At 41.6% G+C, this 19166-nt stretch overlaps 1 protein-coding gene across 4 annotated transcripts in view; it reads right to left on the bottom strand.

Moving 5' to 3' along the window:
• The window catches only part of KYNU (kynureninase), a 62162-nt gene extending 49018 nt beyond the window's left edge, over positions 1 to 13144 (bottom strand). The window contains exons 1-2 of one of the 4 annotated variants that reach the window (XM_068195156.1): positions 12765 to 12901; positions 4991 to 5180 (exon numbers count right to left, since the gene is read on the bottom strand). In XM_068195156.1, coding sequence (XP_068051257.1) covers positions 4991 to 5159 — 169 coding nt within the window. In that variant the 5' untranslated portion in view covers positions 5160 to 5180; positions 12765 to 12901. Of the gene's footprint in view, positions 1 to 4990; positions 5181 to 9559; positions 9714 to 12764 lie in introns of those variants that run through there. The other 3 variants (XM_068195154.1, XM_068195157.1, XM_068195155.1) reach the window with 3 other exon arrangements.
• Positions 13145 to 19166: the final 6022 nt, after the last annotated feature.

Consider the following 19166-nt stretch of genomic DNA (forward strand, 5'->3'; position numbering starts at 1 on the left):
GGAGCATCTAAGGAGACAATTTGCAAGCAACTATTCACCTTTTCCTACTGCAATTTTTGGAGCTGATTAGAGTTCAGGCACCACTAAATCCCCATCTCTCAGGGGCTATGTGAGAAGCAGACACTGGCACCAATTTTATCAGGTCTGTAACCAACAGTGAGTAAACAGGAAGTATTTTCCCTATCAGGCTATCCACTTTTCTTCCACCACCAATATATGCCTACTCTGAGTCATGAAGCTACTGGGATCATGCATTTAATAAAAGTTAGGACTAGGTAAATCTGTGTCTTTCATGTAAGTTGTCCCTGCACGATTAAATCTCTATTTAGAAAACATGTAATTGCTGAGGAGAATATTTTAAGGCAGTCTCAAAAGTTCTTGTCTTGTCAGCAAATACTGTGGGCTGCACTTCCTGTCATCATCTGAGGAGAAGGAGGAAATCTATGTTGACAAATCCTTTCAATGATTAGGAGAAAAGCAAGGCAGTAGAAATTTATAAATAATAGCTCTAGTGAGGCTCTGAACAATCTAATTACCCTGTGTCATCATCTATCAATCCAAGCACAGCCTTCTTCTGTTACTTCTCATGTTAGAGATTCTTGGAGGGACAAGTGATGGTGACCTTCTAGAAGCAGTAATTTGCATTTGTCTAAACCTATACTTACAATACCCCTAAAAGCTAATATCACATATAATTTTGATAAATATAATTGATATCCCTCAGAATAAGGATCAAATGAATAAGCATGTTAAGGTATATGCTAAAAATGAACCATAAGATTACAATTCAGTCTGTGAAAATTTTGTAAGGCTGGCAGGCAAACAGCCTGGAAAAGGTTCCTTACTACCTTTTGCACTAACAATCACTAATTTCATTGAACTTCCCCAGAAACACATTTTTCAGGAGTATAGACAACTTGGGTAATTTCTTAATTAAAGTTTCAGAGGCTTTTAAAAAGCATAAGTCAGAGAGCAATCTCAGCCTAATCTGTTTTGCAGATACTCGGTCTGTTTTTCATCTCCATTGTAATATGAATGAAAACAGAGAGGCATAAATATCATCCATGCCCCCAGATTGATTCTATTAAAAGTTCTTTTCCTACCAAGGAACACAATAACACTGTCCCCCTGGGGGTTAGAGAGAAGGATCTTTGCTCAAAAATCTGGAGCTCCATCTCACCAATACTCACCAAGCAGTAAAACAGGTGAGGAATTATCAGCAAGCCAGCATTTCTTACACCACAGTCCTTTCTAAATAAAAACAGCCCTGTTCACTGCTGGAGACACAGGGCATTGCCTTTTTGATAAAGTTAACATGTTTATACCTGTTCCTTCACGTAATCTTTTCTTGATGTGTTATCAGCTCTAAATCTGGATGAACTTTTTTTTTCCTTTTGACAAAAAGCTCTTTACTTCCTCCTCTCTGACATCACTAAAAGATCCATTTTGGACCATTGCTGCTTGTTTTTTTCACCATCTTTGTAATTTCTCCTGATCAACACCTCCTCGTGCTCCAACAACTCCACATTCACTGTGATATTCTTTTTTCCTAGCACTTGTCTTTCCCCAAATTACATTTATTTCTCACGGTATTGGCCCTTTTAATTTCTGGAGGAGTTGTGGTTGATTTGAAATACATATTAAAATATTCTAACAGGAAATAAACACAATTGAGGAAATAAAGGGAAAGAAAAAAAAGAAACAATTATTGAAATATGTTCTTAGAGTAGCCTGGATCAAAAAAATACATTTGCATTAAGATTAATTAAATATATTATATATTCACACACCTACTCAAATTTCTGCAAACTGGTCAAATCTAATCACATACAGTGCTTTGCATACTAATTATACCCATTCATCTACATTAAAGATGTACTTCTATACCTTTTAAACCTAAGAGGAAAAGCAAGTTTACTGTCAGAAATATTCAGCCAGAAAAAAAAAAGGGAAAAATGTAATGGGTTAATTAACCAGAAAGGAAGGACTAAATCTGCATATACTTATCTGAGCTCTGTCCTTAGCTGAAGGATAAACGATCTCTTTCACACTGCCTCTACCCCCCTCACCAGACCTCCAAAAAGCCAGATTTTTATGGTTAACCACTACTTCTAATCATTTCTTCTGGAAATACAGCTCAGCACTTTCACTCCAGGGCATCTTTTTATTCCCAAGAAACCCAAATGACACCCTACTCCTTTAGCAGGTGACAAAGCACAAGCCATAGCCTTAATCAGATGGGGGATTCGGTGCCCAGCTGCAATCCAGGCATTCCTGCCTCCTCCCTTCCTTTAAGAGAAATTAAAGGGACTTTGTTGTTAGCTTGGAGAAGAGCAATGGGATCCAAACATTTCCCTAAATCTTCTGCTGTCATCTTTTGCTCATTTGCTCACCTGAGCCTTGTCCCTCATGCTTGCACGTAAAACCTCCCAGATTTGCAGGGAGTTAGGCTGCTACTGGTTTCCTCTTGATTGATACAGCAGATAAACAGCCCTGACAGTTTATAACTTGATAACAACATTAAACTATTCTAATGACTTCCTAAATATTTTCCTGTACGTCATCTTACTGTTGTCTCCTATGGATGTTCTCATCTGCTACTTGTAAGGTTTCATTTTAAAGCCTCATTGTAATGTTTTATGTAAATATATAAAGAATATTTGATGGCTAATATCTGGAATGACATTTATCTTCAGGAATGTGTTATCTGGCATCCGCTCCTGGGAGCAGATAAATGTCATGGCAGATCTGTCTCTATGGTATAGTCACACAATGTAAATATATATATATTTACACCCCTGCTGTTCTTCAGCAGGGAAGCTGTTCCTGATGACAGCTGAAGCACAGAAAAGAAGGACAGAAAAAAAAGAGGAGGGAAAAACCCCTCAATTTAGGAGCACCAAAATAATGGGTTCTCTGTGCTTTTCAACTGATACTACTTTGTACATTGTTTATCTTCACTAAAATATATCTATCCACAGTCTGGGGACTAAATATTATTGTAACGACAGGGAGAAAACCCCACAGCAGCAGAGTTTGGGTCTAAATATTGGGGTAATTGAAAATAAAACAATAATGGATTTTGAAAGGGAAGAAACCAAAACTGTCACATGGGTATCAAAACCCTCTACCTACTTCTCAGAAGATTCTTTAATGTGAAGCTGCTACAGCACTGCACTGAAAAGTGACCTTTGATATCCTGGAGAGACATTTGACATTCAGCAGTCAAAGATCCAGCTACTCCTGCTTGGGCAGGATTCCAGCAGCACCACTGCCATGGGAACTGGGTTCCAGCATCTTTCCAGCTTCAGTGGCACATCTTGCAGCACCATGGTGGCAGCTGAAGGAGCTTTGAGTACAGAATAGTCAAATATCCAAACAGAAGGGGTTTAGGAAACTCTCTTAAGCAACGAAGGTAGAAAAAAAAAAAAAAAAAAAGACAAAGAAAAATTACAGGGGCATGGAAGAAGCACATAGTTTAAATATTTGCAAAATGTCCAGTCCTGCTTTTAATAATAGAAAAGCACAACTCAAGGATTTAAATGTGGGCAAAGATAAGCCAATACCACCAGAACATAGAGAACTGAGATTTATCATCCCTGTGTCCCAAGGGCAGGAGCAGACTGCATTGCCAACACTCATCATTGCTCAGCAGGAAGATACTGAAGACACTGTTTAAAAGATGTCCAGGAATTCAGACCATTGACACCATTTTCTATCATAGCCCCTTACTGGACACACTTTGGCGAATGCACCTGTAATTTCTCATTTACCATCAGTAATGTCCTTTCAGAAAAAGGAAATCTGCAGAAAAATCTGACTGCATTCATTGGGAAATGAAAAAAAAAATTGCAAGGAAGTTCTATCATGGGTTTTTTTCCCATTCATTTTCAATAGGTACATTTAGCTAAGGCAGGAAAGAAGGAGAGTGACTGTGCCTCTGCGTGTTCGCCGTCTAAGGAAATAATCTGCCATTTCTCCAGTGCGCAGTGACCAGGGCCTGCAGAGCCAGCACAGCTTCTTCTCCCCATGAAACTGCGACAAAAATAAGCTCAGACAGGACTTGGGAAGCAGGAGAAGAGACCAGGGCCTTGCTGCCTCCATAGGTGCCTGCTCCCACCAGGTTTCCCTGCATGAATTTGGCTAAACATGGTGGCTATTGCAAGGACCAAAAAAAGCTGGAGCTGGATTTTAGTTTTGGTGGTTTGGGAGTACTAACCTCGAGCAAATGCTTCCCTCTCAGCCTGTCCCCTTTTCCACCCCTCCTGCCTCCACACCAAGCCCTCCCCATGCCCAGATATGCCACAGCCTCCTCAAAGCAACCTGTGGAACAGGAAAGAAGGAGGAAAATGTCCAGAACAATTTCACATAGCTTCACTGAAGTTAGGTGCCATCTATTTTAGGCAATTCATGAGGAAAGTGGAAAATATCTTCAAATAAAAGGCTTCATTATGAATTATTTGCTCAGATCAATTATTTGTTCTGAGGCACAGTCTTCCACTTGGCCTCAGTGAGAAAATAGCTCCACCACCAGCAATAAGGCATAAATGTTCACATAATATATATACTGCCTCTTTCATTAACTAAAATAATTGTAACCAGACAGATAATTCCAAGCTGAATCACACCAAGGAAGCAACTGCTCTGAACTACCCAAGCAAGGCTGCTGTTTCGAGCCATTAGACAGAAAAGCTCCTGCCTATAATTTTCAATCAGTCACTACATTGTTCAAAGCTGCTGACTGACAGCATAAGCACCACTGTATCCTCACATTTGATTCAGGATGGCAACGAGAACACAGAGCTTTTGGTGCTAGAATAAGCTGATGGATTGATTTAGCAACAGCGGGGACATTCTGTACTCAGATATGACTACAATTGCTCAATTATCTCATAAGTGACGATGATTTCCAAAGACTTGTGATGAACACATGCAGAAGATGTGAAGCCCAGCCCTTTCCCCCTCCCTCAACAACAATTATAACTCTCACTTGGAGGCAGATCCTTTACTCTGGGGACACAGAAACATTCCCGAAGATGCTTTAACTCATCTTTTTCATCTAAGTGGAAAGCGAGTTTTTTGTCCGTGGGACTGCATCTGAGCTGCAAGGCAGTTTGTTCCAAAATGCTTGCTGGGAGCACAGGAGAAGATGGATCCATTTTCAGGTCATTCAATTTCACCTGAAAATCAGAAATGGCAGTTTAGCTTCTGCAGTTTGCATAGTCACGAGTGGCTGATAAGCAGCCACTAAAGCTGCACCATTCAAGACCAAAACTTACTTGATTTAAAGCTTTTAAAAAGTGAAGTGTCTGAATAGAATGGTAAACCTGATCAAATATTTCCAAGGCAACATATTGCTGTAACCCCCAAAGGCTTTTTTCTTTCCCTTCTGTAGCTACAAAGCTCTTCTCTTTTTAACCTTTATCAGCCTCTTCTAAGTTCTCCCACCAGACTGACAGCAGCTCCAAATGTTGGAGTGTCACTCACAGTCTGGAGACGTCAAAGCCAGAGGCAGCATTATTGTTTCTGCAGTCTGAGCTCCTAAGAATAGCAGGTGCACAGATACACTGAAGTTGTTTCCAGGCTGTGCAATGTTCAGCCCCTTTCAGCATTTTTTGCCTCAAAAATTGGAGGGGGTGTTTGTATACGGCCGTGCTCATGTGCAAGGGCAGAGCAAGCAGGATGCAGGTGTCAGGCAAACAGAGCTTTCAAAATCACAGCCTTGAATTAATATTTCCTTTCAGCTACACCAAATATCCTGCTGGTTTAAATCTGTTTCTCCTGAGAAAGGAGAGAAGCCCAAGTGAAATCAGAAATATGACAGCCCATGAATTCTAAGAGAACGCCCAAAACTAACTGCAAAATTTACAAGCTCGTTGATCTTGATATGAAAACAGTCCTGTAGCTGTAATGCTCAGAGACGCCACTGTGCTCCAGACAGCACTTGTGCACTTGGCTTTACCATTGACAGAGAAGGTTTGCAGCACAAACTCTGCACCTTAGGGCAAGACTTCCCTGCTGTGTTTTGTGGCAGCAGGCAGCCAAGAGGCTCAGTGAGGTGCTTGGTGGCTGCCCCAGTTTGGGGAAATGTGTAGTTAGACCACACAACATTCTCTGCCTTTTTAACATCCCCAAGAGTCTTGGTGCAAAGGAACCCTGGAGGGGACAGGCTGAAATAGGATAGATTAGCACATAACAAGGAACGCAGAGCCACTAGAGAATATCACTTTTTCTTTCTGTTTGAGAAAGAAAACTCTTTAAGCACATATCTTCCATAAGCTCTCATTTCTTAAAGCCAAAATATCCTACATATAGCTATCAGAAACAAGCTGTGGATAGAACAACAGATGACTATGGAGCAGAGCTTTGTCAACACATATGGGAAGGACAACGCTTGGTATTTAAATATAAACTCCCCAAACAGCGCAGACGCCTTAGTGCTAATTAACCCAAACCTGTTTATACTCTGGCCAAATGGCCAGCATGATCCTTCTTACCTGCTTTAATCTGCTGTCATTTGGTTTTATGATGAGAACATAATCTTTTACCCCTTCAGATCTGATATCTTACACAATAACAATTTTTCCCCTCCCAGCCGCATTCAGAATTAAAAAAAAAAAAAAAAAATGCCAGAAGAGTTCTTTCAAACAGTTTTCATTTAGCCAGTGTTCACCCTCCCCTGGGAGTTATTGGAGACATCCTATTTTTATGCTGTCTCCACACAGGTTGTTCACACCTCCTCATTGTCACCAAATTTATCATTCCCACTCATTCACCCTAATCATCATTTAGCTGGTGAAAAGGAAAATAAAATGGCAAAAATGTTTTGGGCGGGGGGGGGGGGGGGGGGGGAATATTTCAACATCTTTGTTTTCAGAGTGCTTTACCAAGGTTTCTAGGAGGAAGAGGGCTACAGCCAGACCGGGAGCTGGGTGTGATGCTCAAGTGGCCCCAACTCCCAAAGAGCTGCCACCCCACTGAAAGTCCTGAGGAAGGTGTGACCAGGATCCCTGTGCCCCAGGGAACTGCTCCTCAGTTCCTCCACAGCTGATCCAAGACCTCTGTTCCCTGCTGGGATGTCAGCCACAGATGTGCTTTTCTGCAGGTCAGGATCTTCTGCACCCGATTTGGCAGATACAGGGGAGGATGGCTTAGGGATCTTTATTTCCTCCAGATGTTGTGAACCAACAAGAAAAGCAAGTTATGGTCACAAACACCATGGCCATCACTGATGCAGTCACCTCATTATACACATAGAGCAACTTAAGTTTCACTTCTCCAATTACAGGATTAATGATAACTTATTTCCAAACAACACTTGGATCAGCACTTGGAAAGCAGAACTAGGTTTTGTTTCCAAAGCTTGTTTATTTGATTTACAACCCCAGCATGGATGTCCCGATGCCATTATCAAAGTATGTCCAGCACATACATAATAAAGATAGAGCCCTCTATTTTTAATAATGAGTAGTTAATGCAAATTATGTAAAAAAAATCCTTATACGAGGGGTTGAAACTCATGTCTTCCTGACTGTCTCCTTCTAGGTAAATGAATTGCCAGTGCAGTATTTTCTGTAAAATCTCCTTCCCACTCAAGTAAATGCCTGGATTTTTTTTTTTTTTTTTTTTTAATTTTACTCCCTGGTGACATTCCTCCTGGAGGTAAGGAGCCTTTTCAGCTCTCTAAATAGATGAATCTTGAGTCAAGAATATTTGTTCAGTGATGCTCAGCCCCCATGGTCCCTAGGAAGTATTGCCATCACCTCTGTCCTCTGCTGAAAACAGCTTAAGGGGGTTTGAGAGCCTCCAGCACTCATCTCCTGGGACCACTGAGGTAATTGCACTGAAATTTGAGATCAGGAGGTGGATGATAAGGGTGCTTGAAGGACTATTTGGTATTATAACCCCATTCTTCTCATCCAGCCTGTGGATTCCCTGCTCTACACCACTTGAACACAGCACAGCTCCCTATTTTTTAGGAATTCTTAATATTTATCTCAGCAGTCACCATTTTTTAACAAGTTTTAACATTTTTTAACCCAGTTATTGCAGTGGATTCATGGCCATGTCCCAGGTCATCCACTGACCACCTGGCAAGCACAGGTGGGTTTTGGTTCCATTTAGAGCCTGACCCAAACCTCACTGAAATCAGTTTATTGTGTCTCTATTACAGACAGCAATTCCTGGATCAGGCTCTTGGTTCCCTGTCATTGCTGCATCTGATCAATGATTTACATTTATTGTGATTCTTATTGATAATAAATTTTGACAACAAATATAATATTAAATACAGAGATCTAGAAGTTATAAAGATTAAGTGCTCAGGGGTATCTGATTTAATACCAACATTATTAAGATAAAACTACTAAAATAAAATCAATCAAAATCTTATTGGGGAATGAAAACCAAAGATCCAATTCTGAGAGCAGCATAAGAAAGTACTTTTTCCCTTTGAGTGGGAATTTAGCTTCCTAGAGAGGAATCCCAGAATTGCTGGGGTTGGCTTTTCCCACCCTCCTTAACTCTGTCTAGCATTATTGTATTTTCTTTATTTCCAGAATAGAGTCCTGTGCAACTCTTTACAATAATTCATGAGTCATTTGTTGTTTTCTACATGTAGAGCAAACACATTTGTATAAGAACAGAACACTTTATCTCCTTGTAGCTGAAAACAATATTCAGTAACCTCTTCAAACTGAAATTCAGACCCATCAGTGGAAAATGCAATTCCCACTTTGATAAACAAGGCTCCTTACCAGAATATTTTTTTCCATACAGTTTAGCAAAAAAAAAAAAGAATATTTTAAGAGAAACAATTTGTCTCCACTACCTACTCTAAAAAAAAGTCGTTCAGGTGTTTTTATATAATCCCAGAATGGTTTGGGTTGGAAGGGATTTTAAAGGCCACTTTGTTCCAATCCCTGCCATGGGCAGAGACACCTTCCACTAATCTAGGTTTTATTCTTTCTTTCCTTGAAAATTTATTACACTTTTTGACTTAACAGATGACATGAAGTCAGTATATTTTTACTTTTTTTCTTTCTTTGTTCTTCTGCTCTTCCACAGGACTTGCTTGTACTACACCCTGATTCAATGTAAAAACTCAACTATGATTGTAGGCAATTTTTCATATTCAAAAAGATCACATGCAACTTATATTAAGAAAAAAATCATTTTTCCATAATTTATCAGCCCCTATCAAACATTGGCCTCTACTACTTATTTCCCATTTTAAAGCTATGAAAGACAATGGATGAGAATTAGTCAGGCACAAGTGAGGCGAATGTCTGGGTGATTATTTCAGTTTTGTCCTTTATGCATAATTTACTGACTAAATAAAAAAAAAAAAAAGTGAATATTAGCAAGTCATCTTATCAAACCTCCTCAGGAAGGTCCATTAGGCTTAATTATTAGAATGATAATTTGTCCTGTTTTAGATCTACTTATATCTTTACGGATCTCCCCTATGTCTTGATGCCTTTGTAAAAGAAAAAAAGTAAAGTTCCCTTAACCCTCCCCTTAAAAACATTTTCTTTATATGTTCCAAGATGTTACTCACAGTCTTCCTACCCAGCACAGTGCTGACAGGCACAGAAAAAATCCCTACTTTACTCTGTATCCTCAAGGGAAAAGGGTTTATCGTGGACATCGCCTGTCCGGCCCTTTCTGCCCTCCAATAGCTGCTCTCCAGGTTGCTTAACACAGCTCAGCCCGCAGACCTTTGATATGCTGGGGCTGGTGTCCAAATGCACCCTTTGGGGAGGAAAACTGGGGGTGTGCACAGTGTGAGTGGGGAAGTTTGCAGCCCAGGTCCAGGCTGTCAAAATACACCCACTGAAAGCACCGGTAGCGCCGTAACCGAGGCTGGTTTAGAAAACAAACAGAAGAGGAACTCCAGAACTGCGCAGCGTGTAAGGGCTGGTTCTCTTCCCATCTTTACACCAAAGAAATTGCTTTGCATGAATATGATTGTGCAGAAGGAAGCTTCTAAAACAGCACAGCCCAAAGCAGCATGCAGTGCAGCCTAGATTACTTCAGGTTAAATACCCTTCAGTGAATTTGTTTAAATTACTGGAGACAAAGAAAAATCTAAATATTCATAACATCCCCAACAACAGACACGCAGCAGCAACCACCACTATAATTAAATAAGTTATACAGCCCAGTGTCAGAGCTGCAGCGAGGGAATGTGACAGAGAGGAATTATAATAAATTCAGTTACTTAGAGCAATTTAGGCACTTATTGACCTTCGTGTCAAGAAGCGCTATGGTGCTAAAAGTAATTTTACATAGAAAACTCATTTTTTCTCCTCTAGAGTGAAAGCACGTTACCCTGTGGTCGGCAGCTGTTCCTGGGAGGGGTGATGAAAGTCCTGAGCAAATACTCATTGCTGTATGGAGAAACAGCCACAGTCACATGCCTGGTTCCCCAGACTCTGACCCCACCAGCCACATGATCTCCGAGTTAACCAAAAACCAAGTGTATATATAATTATTTCTCCTATTATTATCTTTTCTTTTGTCACCGTGGCAAAATTTAAAGCTCTGATTAAATTAAGAAGGCACCCCTCTTCCATATTGGCATGGGAAAATAAACACAGCTGTAATGAAAGTGGTTTTAGACCAAACTCTTTTTCTTTCATGAAGGAGACAATCGATAGCAGAACAGCAAGAAGCCAGTAGTGTTTGCAACCACATGGCAGAGGGAGTGGCGGGAATTTACACAGAATGCCAGGGTGAAAAACAGAGGAAGAATTGAAGGTGAAATTAGGAAAGAACAGACTTGATATCTCTCTCTTTGCTCTCTATAAACATTATCTCAAACCAGCCATGTGTTTGCTCAATCCCCTCCATTCAAGCTTGAGTGACACCCATTCCTACACACAGCTAGAACACAGGAATATGTAACAAGAAAAAAATGCTTCCATCCAGCCTCTGTGAAGCTTCAGAGGAGGGTTAAAAAAAAAAAAAAGAAAGAAAAACCACAAAAATATATAACGGAACTGTGAGGAGAGATATAGGGGCAGGAGGGTCAGAGTTGTGGACTAACAATGTAATTCAGAGATACATCTCCATCCTGGAGTTCTGTGTGCCCAGACCCCTGCAGTAATGCTTGTTTATTATCTGGATTTCCATTTTCAGTAAGCACCAATAGATGTGACACTCTTGAACTGTAACATTTCATCTTCTTTGCTAGAAAAAAGCCCAACAAAACAACCACACAGAGCACTTAATATTGACCCAAAATAGAGCTGACCTCTATCCATCAGTTCCTGAGTATCATTGACCTCTTTTGCACTGTCAAATGACTTTTTCTGGGGCTTCCTAGTAACTCAGCTTGTTTACTCCACCAGCAGGACAATGGGACTGCTGCTCAAGAAACTTTATCCTGCCAGGAGTCTGGTCTGAGAAAGAAGCAGGAGATTGGGGTACTTCAGCTACTGAAGCAAAAGGAATCCAAAGTCAAATGCAGCCCAAAAAGGTATTTATTTCTTGTTTGGTTGGCCATTTAGGTCAAACCAAGCTGAAATACACTGCAACTTCTCAATATGCCTTTGGAAATAAAACTGCACAAACAGTGGCGTGAAAATTTTCCCACTGCATTTCCCTTTGAATGAGCATCGTGCATTTTAACCTTGATTGTCGATGGTGGCAGGAAAGCAGCTGTGCTGGCAAAGGCCATATGCTGGCAGACTTTTATGAGAATTGGAATATTGACCCCTTCCTCCCAACTAGTCTTCTCAACCCTTCTGCTGGAATGAAAGGAAAACAGATACAAAATCCTTTGCCCCTAAATTCAAGGCTCAAACATCAGCAAATATATAGCCTGGATACTTTTTTTTTTTTTTTTTTTTTTTTTTTTTAGCTGCAGAACAAGTAAAATGATCTGGGCTTTTGGGGTTTTTTCTTGGTGTTTCTTTTTTTTTTTGTGTGTGTGGTTTTTTTTGTTTTTTTTTTTATTGTGTTGCTGTGAAGCAGCCAGAGGACAGGAAGAGGAGAAGTAAGTTATAGCAAGACCAATCTACAAAGGAGGGAGGCCACACGAGATGGCCAAAGTCCTGGCTGGCACAGGTCTGTGTGGCAGAGAATGCAACCGAGGGCAGCCCAGCCCTCGCCCTCTCAAAGGAGCTGTTAGGAGCATGATGGGAAGGCAGGAACATCTGACAGACAGTTTAAAAAAGGGAAAAGAAGAATAAAAGGAGCTCTGTGTCTCTGTAACTAAGGGCTGTGTGGGGTACTTGGGACAGAGAAGGGATTGAGGGGTGGGCAGGAAAACACATTTCCCAGACCAGCAGCTTCCTTGCCTCGTAACCACATAGAGCCACCCACTGCCAGCCACATCCTCAGGTGTGCTGACAGTGCTTCATCTCAGCCTCCTCCCCAGTTATTTGCTGCACCCATCTGCCATCCATCAGTGCCCCTCCCAGACTGACCAGAGACCACCCAAGCCCCAGCCAAGGGAGCCTTGTCCCTTGACCAGAAGGAACTGTGTGAGCTTTTCCACAGGAGCACCAGTAAAAGCTGGAACAAGTTAATTTAACAAAACATATGCCTTCTTCTGAAGGCACGTGACAACAACAAATAACCAAGGGCACCCTAAAGCAAACTCAGCCCGTGCCAGATGGGATGCCAGGACACTGGGTCCATCAGGTCATGAAAGCTTGCCTTGGCACTGCTAGCCTTGAGCTTTCTTGCTGTCAAGAGGATAAAATGATCCAGCAAACAAAGGAGGATTCTCTCTAACTGGAATAGACAGGTCTTACCCACAATGAGACGGCCTGGAAGACCCTCAGGCAGGAAAACTGTGGTTCTTACAGTCAGGAAAGGAGCAGCAAAGCAGTGACTGTCCAAGCAGCACACACTGCACCTGCAGGACAGAGCTCTGCTCAGGCACAGATGCCTAGAAAAACCAGGATTGTCTGTATTTACAAGGCAAGCCCCACAGCTATTTTTTAAAACATGCCATCTGCACCTTGTGATGGCACGATGCATTTCACCTCAGGCTTCACAGCAATCGCTCAGTAAACAACAGCATAAAACCTTTGCTCTCCTCCCTGCTGAGCTTGGTACAACAACTTTCTTACCACTTTTGTTTTCTCTCCACTCCATCAACAGCCCTGCTCTGCCCAAAAGCTCCTCTGCTACCTCAGGTCACATTTAAACCCTGTGTGATAAGGATGCCCTACACCTGCACCTCACTTAACAGGCTCTCCTCCCTCCCCCTAAACCCCAGCTGAGTTGCTTTCTCCTTCTGAAGTTATTTGAAGGGAACGTGTATATTTGAGTTTTTGCAGGAGTGGATTGCTCTGCCTGTCTGATTTTAACTTTCAGTCTTCTGATTAAGACTAAAAACCCCTCACTCAGTCCATTAAACTTTACTTTCTAGAGACTTCACTCCCTATAATGATAATCCAGTGTTTATTTTTTTATTTATTTATGAAACAGTCATTAGTAGCTCCTGCTAAATAATTAATCGCCCTTTCAGTAGCCAAAATGAGCTCCTGAAACCTTCCTCCTTGTCTGAATGGATTTTCCCTATTTTCTTTTCAGTCAGACTGTTAGGCACATCTTATCTAAATAGATCTGAATTTTTTCCTGTTATGTGACCTGCTCTTAGTATTGTTTTTCTTCAGGCTCTATATTAGTAATCATTTTCATTTCTTTCTGAGTCATTAAACATAATATTTGTCCTTTAAAATCTATTCTCAAAGTAGTGCCTCTATGAAAAAAAGAAAAAAAAAAACCCACAGGAATAAGAAATTATTTACTTTTCTGTAGTAACACTTAAGGAGAAATATTGCACTGATGCAATGATAATAGTAATACCCAGAGAGAGAGAATAAGGGAATGAGAGTCAAGTGATTTCCACGTAAAGGAAACAAGAGCAGTAACTCCCCATGGCTCTGATAACGCCATGGAAGCTGCAGCAGCAGGAGAACACATTTTGAATAGATGAAATTTCCTTGTGGCTCTCCAAGTTAGCTGCTACTAATAAAAGATGACTGTAGCTCCAGTGCCCTCACCTGCATTTCCAGGCTAGATGCACACATACATTGTTTTTTTTAAAGCCTATTGCTATAAGGAATGGGTTGTCACTGTTGTTGATCTTAATGTTTTGCAAAGAATAAGAGATTTCCGCCATCTCTGGTCAAATATTTGGTCTCAATGTTTGCTCTGGATAAGGACAAGGACAAGCAAGGACATTTTGAGTAGTTTTTATCAAGGGACAGGAGGGGGGACGTGCCTGTCCCTTCCTGAAGGAGCAGTAGTGTGATGGCCAAGGGGGCATTTTAGAGACTAAAAGAAAACTGGGGGACATGGGACCCCCTTTTCTCACAGCAGCTGCTTGCTATGTGTTATAACACCCTAAAAATCAAACTGAGTGCCTTGGGGATGGATTTCCTTCAACTGCTCGTTCTGCAAGGTGCTTTCATAGGTGTTTCTGTATCAGGTGTAGCCTCTTTCTACCTAGCCACAGTTTCCTTACCCCGCAGGTGAGCAGCTGCGTGTCCAGATCTCACAGAACAGCACAACCACCGACTTCTCCATCTGCCTGTGATCACAGGGCTTCTGAGAAAGGGGAAATCAGACACCAGCTACGAGCCAGACGCGCTGGCATAACAGCAACACCTCACTGAGAGGCTTCCCACAACACCAGAACTTTCCTTTTGTCCTAAATGTTCGTGTAGCACGTCTTTTATGATGCTCTTCGCACCATTGCAGGCTGACAAATAGCTGAGGACATGAACCAAGCTGAGGCAGAAAAACGACCCTGGTGCCTTACCTCTCCTTCCCCCTTCCCTTGTTTGCAGCTCCATAAAAGTGAATGCACTTCACACTTTTCACTCTTGTTTTTAAGCTCTTGCAGCAGTTGCCACCTGGAAGAAGGCTCAGGGTGGGGGGAAAGAAGAAAAGGCAGGATAGAAAATAACGAGCTGAGCTTGTACTACATGTGGGCTGTATGAAAAGTGAAAAAATAAAATTAAAATAAAATAAAATAAAATAAAATAATAAAATCCAAAGGCCACACATAGCACAGTACAGGTTAATCACGTAGATCTGGACCCTCCAAAAGCTGGAATTGCAAGGCTGGTTTAAATTTAAATAGCGCGCGACTGTTCTGGATGGCCTGGAATGAGCAGAGGAACCAACAGCACATGAAGGATGGTGACAGGCAGCAAAGTGGCGTGTGACACCTGAGGGAGGCCAGCAGTGGCTTAGGAAGGGGATATAGTCCCACATATCTGTGATAAGAAACCCTTCTGCAGCTTTCTCTCCGAGCGGGTCTAACAGCACACACAGAAAGAGCGGCATTCTCCTTGGCAAAGCTGAAAATCCCAGAGAACCCTCCTGCCAAATAACACGAGGAAAGCAACAAGCTTTAAGGCCACCAGGGCACAGCACGGCTCTTGCAAGGGGCCAGAGTTGAGGAGAAAACTTTGATCTTTACTCCCAAACCCAGCAGCTTGCACGGGAACACATCAGTACCAAACTCTGTCCAGAAGAACAAACAGGTTCCTGTGCTGCCCCGAGGAGGTTTTTGCTATCCACACACTCGCTCCTCCTTCGCCCAGCCCCAGAGTCCAACCTCCCAGCCCTCCCTGAACACAGATTTTATCTTTGCTTGATTCACTAATAAACTGATTAGGCAGCAGATCAGACCCCAAACAGGCCAAGGTTTAAATGAAACTTTAGCCAACATTTAACTCCATATTGATATTTATAATCCCCAAAAAACTCTTTGTTTGGGGATTTGGGGTTCCAGGCAGTGACTCAGCAGGCACAGGGCTCCATTAATATTCCCAGAGCGTTTCCTTTGCACTGGCTGTCTCCCTTGTGCTGTGATCAGACCTATCAGGATGTGGTGAATTGCTCCGAGGAAGGTTACAGGTCTCCATAGGGACTGCTCATGATCTTTGAAAAAATGCATTTCCCTCTAGCAAGCTATAAATGCTTAGGAGAGTTGCTAAAGATCACTCAAAATAGATTATTGAACACTTTGATGCTGCACTCTCATTTTGTGTTATCATATACTTAAAGTATATTAAAAGATTCCCTAAATGCCAAGTGCATTTGCCTGGAAGAGATTTGTGTTTTCCAAAGCCAGAAGAAAATATCTTTGTATCATTCCAGGATATGTAATGCTTTTTTTCTGCTATCCTGCAGAATGGATTATAAGTGTTTGACAGTACTTTTCTTTTTTTGCTTTTTTTCCCTTCCTCCAGAGCCACTGACTGCTCTGATAGACTTTAGTTAACTTCTTTGGATTGTTTTTTGCCTCACTAACGGTCCACAGTCAAAATGAAAAATAAGAACCTTCTGGATCCTGCCTTGATAAGGTCAGGCTGTAGAATTTTTCTTTCCAGCAATTTAGCCAGGCTCTCTCCTTGTAGAATACATTTACTTGGTAATAAACATCTCCAGACAGGCAGGCTGTACAGACTGGAAACAATTAAGCCAAAATTGGGGAAAGCAGCACATGAATAAGTATTTCACTTTTCAATGAAATTAGACTGAAAATTTCAGGAGCAAAGAAAACAACAAGATTTTCAAATTGTATTAATTAGACAGATTTGTAAAAACCTGTGCTCATGCAAGTGCTTTATGCATATTTTAATATCAAACTATGAAGAAAATGTGCTGGATAATCACAAGCCTTTGGTGCTGTCCTGCTATGGTCAAGCACCAGACACACACAAACATTTAGGGAACATAATTCAGTATCTAGTAGGAACAACAAAGAAGTTTAGTCATATTTCTTTGGCTTTGCAAAAGGAACTCTGCTAAGCAACAGGTTAAAAGGGTTTGTCTTACTAACGTAGAATAAGATTAAAATGCAGTTTATTCCAGAAATGAATTAAAAGTTTATGAAATCCTAATCTCTCAGGGAAACAATGAAATAAATGTTTAGCTGTCCCAACTTGTTAGAGATGCAAATAAAATTCCTTTGTAACAACCCAGAGTTTTTATACCATCACAAACACTTCACCAGATCTTAAATTCCACAGTTTTCCACTTTTTGCATAAAGGCACTTATTGCAAATCCACCACCTGTTTGCATGCAGTAAAACAAAAAGCATCTGCTCTGTTATTTTAATTAGTTTATCCTCCTACACCTCCTCTGTCCAACATCCCCAAATAGTTTAGATGTAAATTCTTAAATAATTTAGAACTGAAATATTACACATCATGTTTGTGACATCATTTGGTGTGATTTTGTCAAGAGTCTCAAAACTGGCATGAAACTAAACTTGGTTTTAGAAAGAACTATCTTTTTTTTCAGTTTGGAAAGTTCAAAGCATTTTCCAGAGGAATTAATGAACATTGCTAATAGCTTGATCCAAGTTATAAGGCATTAGGAGGACACAAGCAGGAGGAAAGGCAATATATAACCTTTAGATGGAACAATTAGAGATCAATTATTAGAGCCAGAGAAGAGCATTTGAAAGAAGCTTCTTCATTAATCAAAGATTATCTCAAATTAGAATGTTTAATTATTTGCCACAGTTCCTTGTATTTTCTCCTGCACAGAAAAAAAAAAAAAAAAAAGAAAGAAAGGCAAGCGCTTTTTGAAAGCTGCTAGATTTTGAACACTCAATTTTAACATTATTTTAAACCTGAAATAGCAAATATTTTAAGAAATAGGTAACAGTGAAATTGCATAACTCAGGAGACTACATTGAAGATGCCCAACTGAAGATTTTTATATGCTAAATCTGTTGGGTTAATCTATTAATCTATTTGGATGCCTGGATACCTGGAAAAATTAATACAAATGGTAATAAAGGGTAAGATGGGAGCATCCTATGCATGGTAGTGACCTGGGGCAGGATCCAAGGCTTTGGTCTTAGATTTAGACTGAATTTGCAGATGGTTGAGTTTTAGATTCTCAAACAATTGAGCACATCCAAAACCTCGAGTGGGAATCAGCATCACCAACAGGCACAGGAAGGGTGCTCAGAGCAGCTGGTGGGCAGAAAATTCTGGGCAATGCTCCAAATGGGAGCTGCAAAACCTGCTGGAGGCTGGGTCAGGTTTACTTTCTGTCCTGGCGTGACTTTATGATGCTCAGTGTGTCCCCATTCGTCTGTTTAGCCCAGAAATAAGTTTTGCACCTTTAGGATTGGTTCTGAGAGCAAAGTGGGGGGAGAAGAAGTGCACAGTTTGTTTTCAGAAGTTGCACTCGCTCCTCCACATTCCCGTGTGGTCTGCAGCATGGACAGACAGCGGGACAGAGCTCTCCTTTGCTTTCAGTTAGCTTTTAGCCAGCTGAGGCAGAGAAGTTCCCTGGGCTGTGATTTTTCTTTTTCTTGGAACTGTTTAAACCTGCTCTGGAGTGAAGAGCACTGGCGGCTCGCACCTGTGGCCCACTGGGCTGGGGCTGGGCCACGGCATTTCCTGATCAGAGACGGAGTGAGCCGAGCTACAGCCCACCAAGGGGACTTCTGACTCTGTCATCTCTTTTATAGCAGAAAAAGGTTTTATTGTTTAGTACTGTTCCTTTTTTTTTGTGCTGGTGAATGCTTTGCCTGTTAAATAAACAGGCTTTTTACACTTTTCTCCAAGGAAATATTTTCCCGAACCGGTTAGGGGAGAGGCCGCTGGAATCTGCTTTCTAGAACCTTTGGAGGTTGTCTCCCAAATTTACCCTAAACCAGGACACCTTCCCTGGCCTGGTGGCCACCACCGACCAGATCAGCAGGGACATTTGTAAGTCCTGACAGCTGAGATGAGAGCTGGGAGGAGATACACCCGGAGAGCAGGAAAGGCCTTTTGCAAACAGGGATTTTGGACTAACACAGAGCACAGAGAGCTCTGCAGTCCAGGCAGGTGTTCAGTGCGGCTCAGGAGGAGCAACTGCTACTCATCATCAGAAGAGCTGGAGCAGGGCAGGTCCCTGCTAAAACATCCCTAAAACCTCCTCTCCCCACGGAGCACTCCCCAGCCCCAGGGCTCTGAGGGAATGCCATCTGCTGGCTGCTCCTGAGGGACAGAGCGGGCAGCCGGTGCCTGCCACACTCACCATCCATCTCCTGGGAGGGAGAGAAATGCTTGGTGACCACAGCACCAGCTGTCCAGGGGGCTGTGCCCACCTGATTCCTGCTCATGGATCTTCTCAGGAAGCGTGTCCCAGCACAATGCCTCAGCAGTTATTCTTTAGTGAC

Source organism: Anomalospiza imberbis, chromosome 7, assembly GCF_031753505.1.
Source record: "Anomalospiza imberbis isolate Cuckoo-Finch-1a 21T00152 chromosome 7, ASM3175350v1, whole genome shotgun sequence".
Classification (NCBI taxonomy): Eukaryota; Metazoa; Chordata; class Aves; order Passeriformes; family Viduidae; genus Anomalospiza; species Anomalospiza imberbis.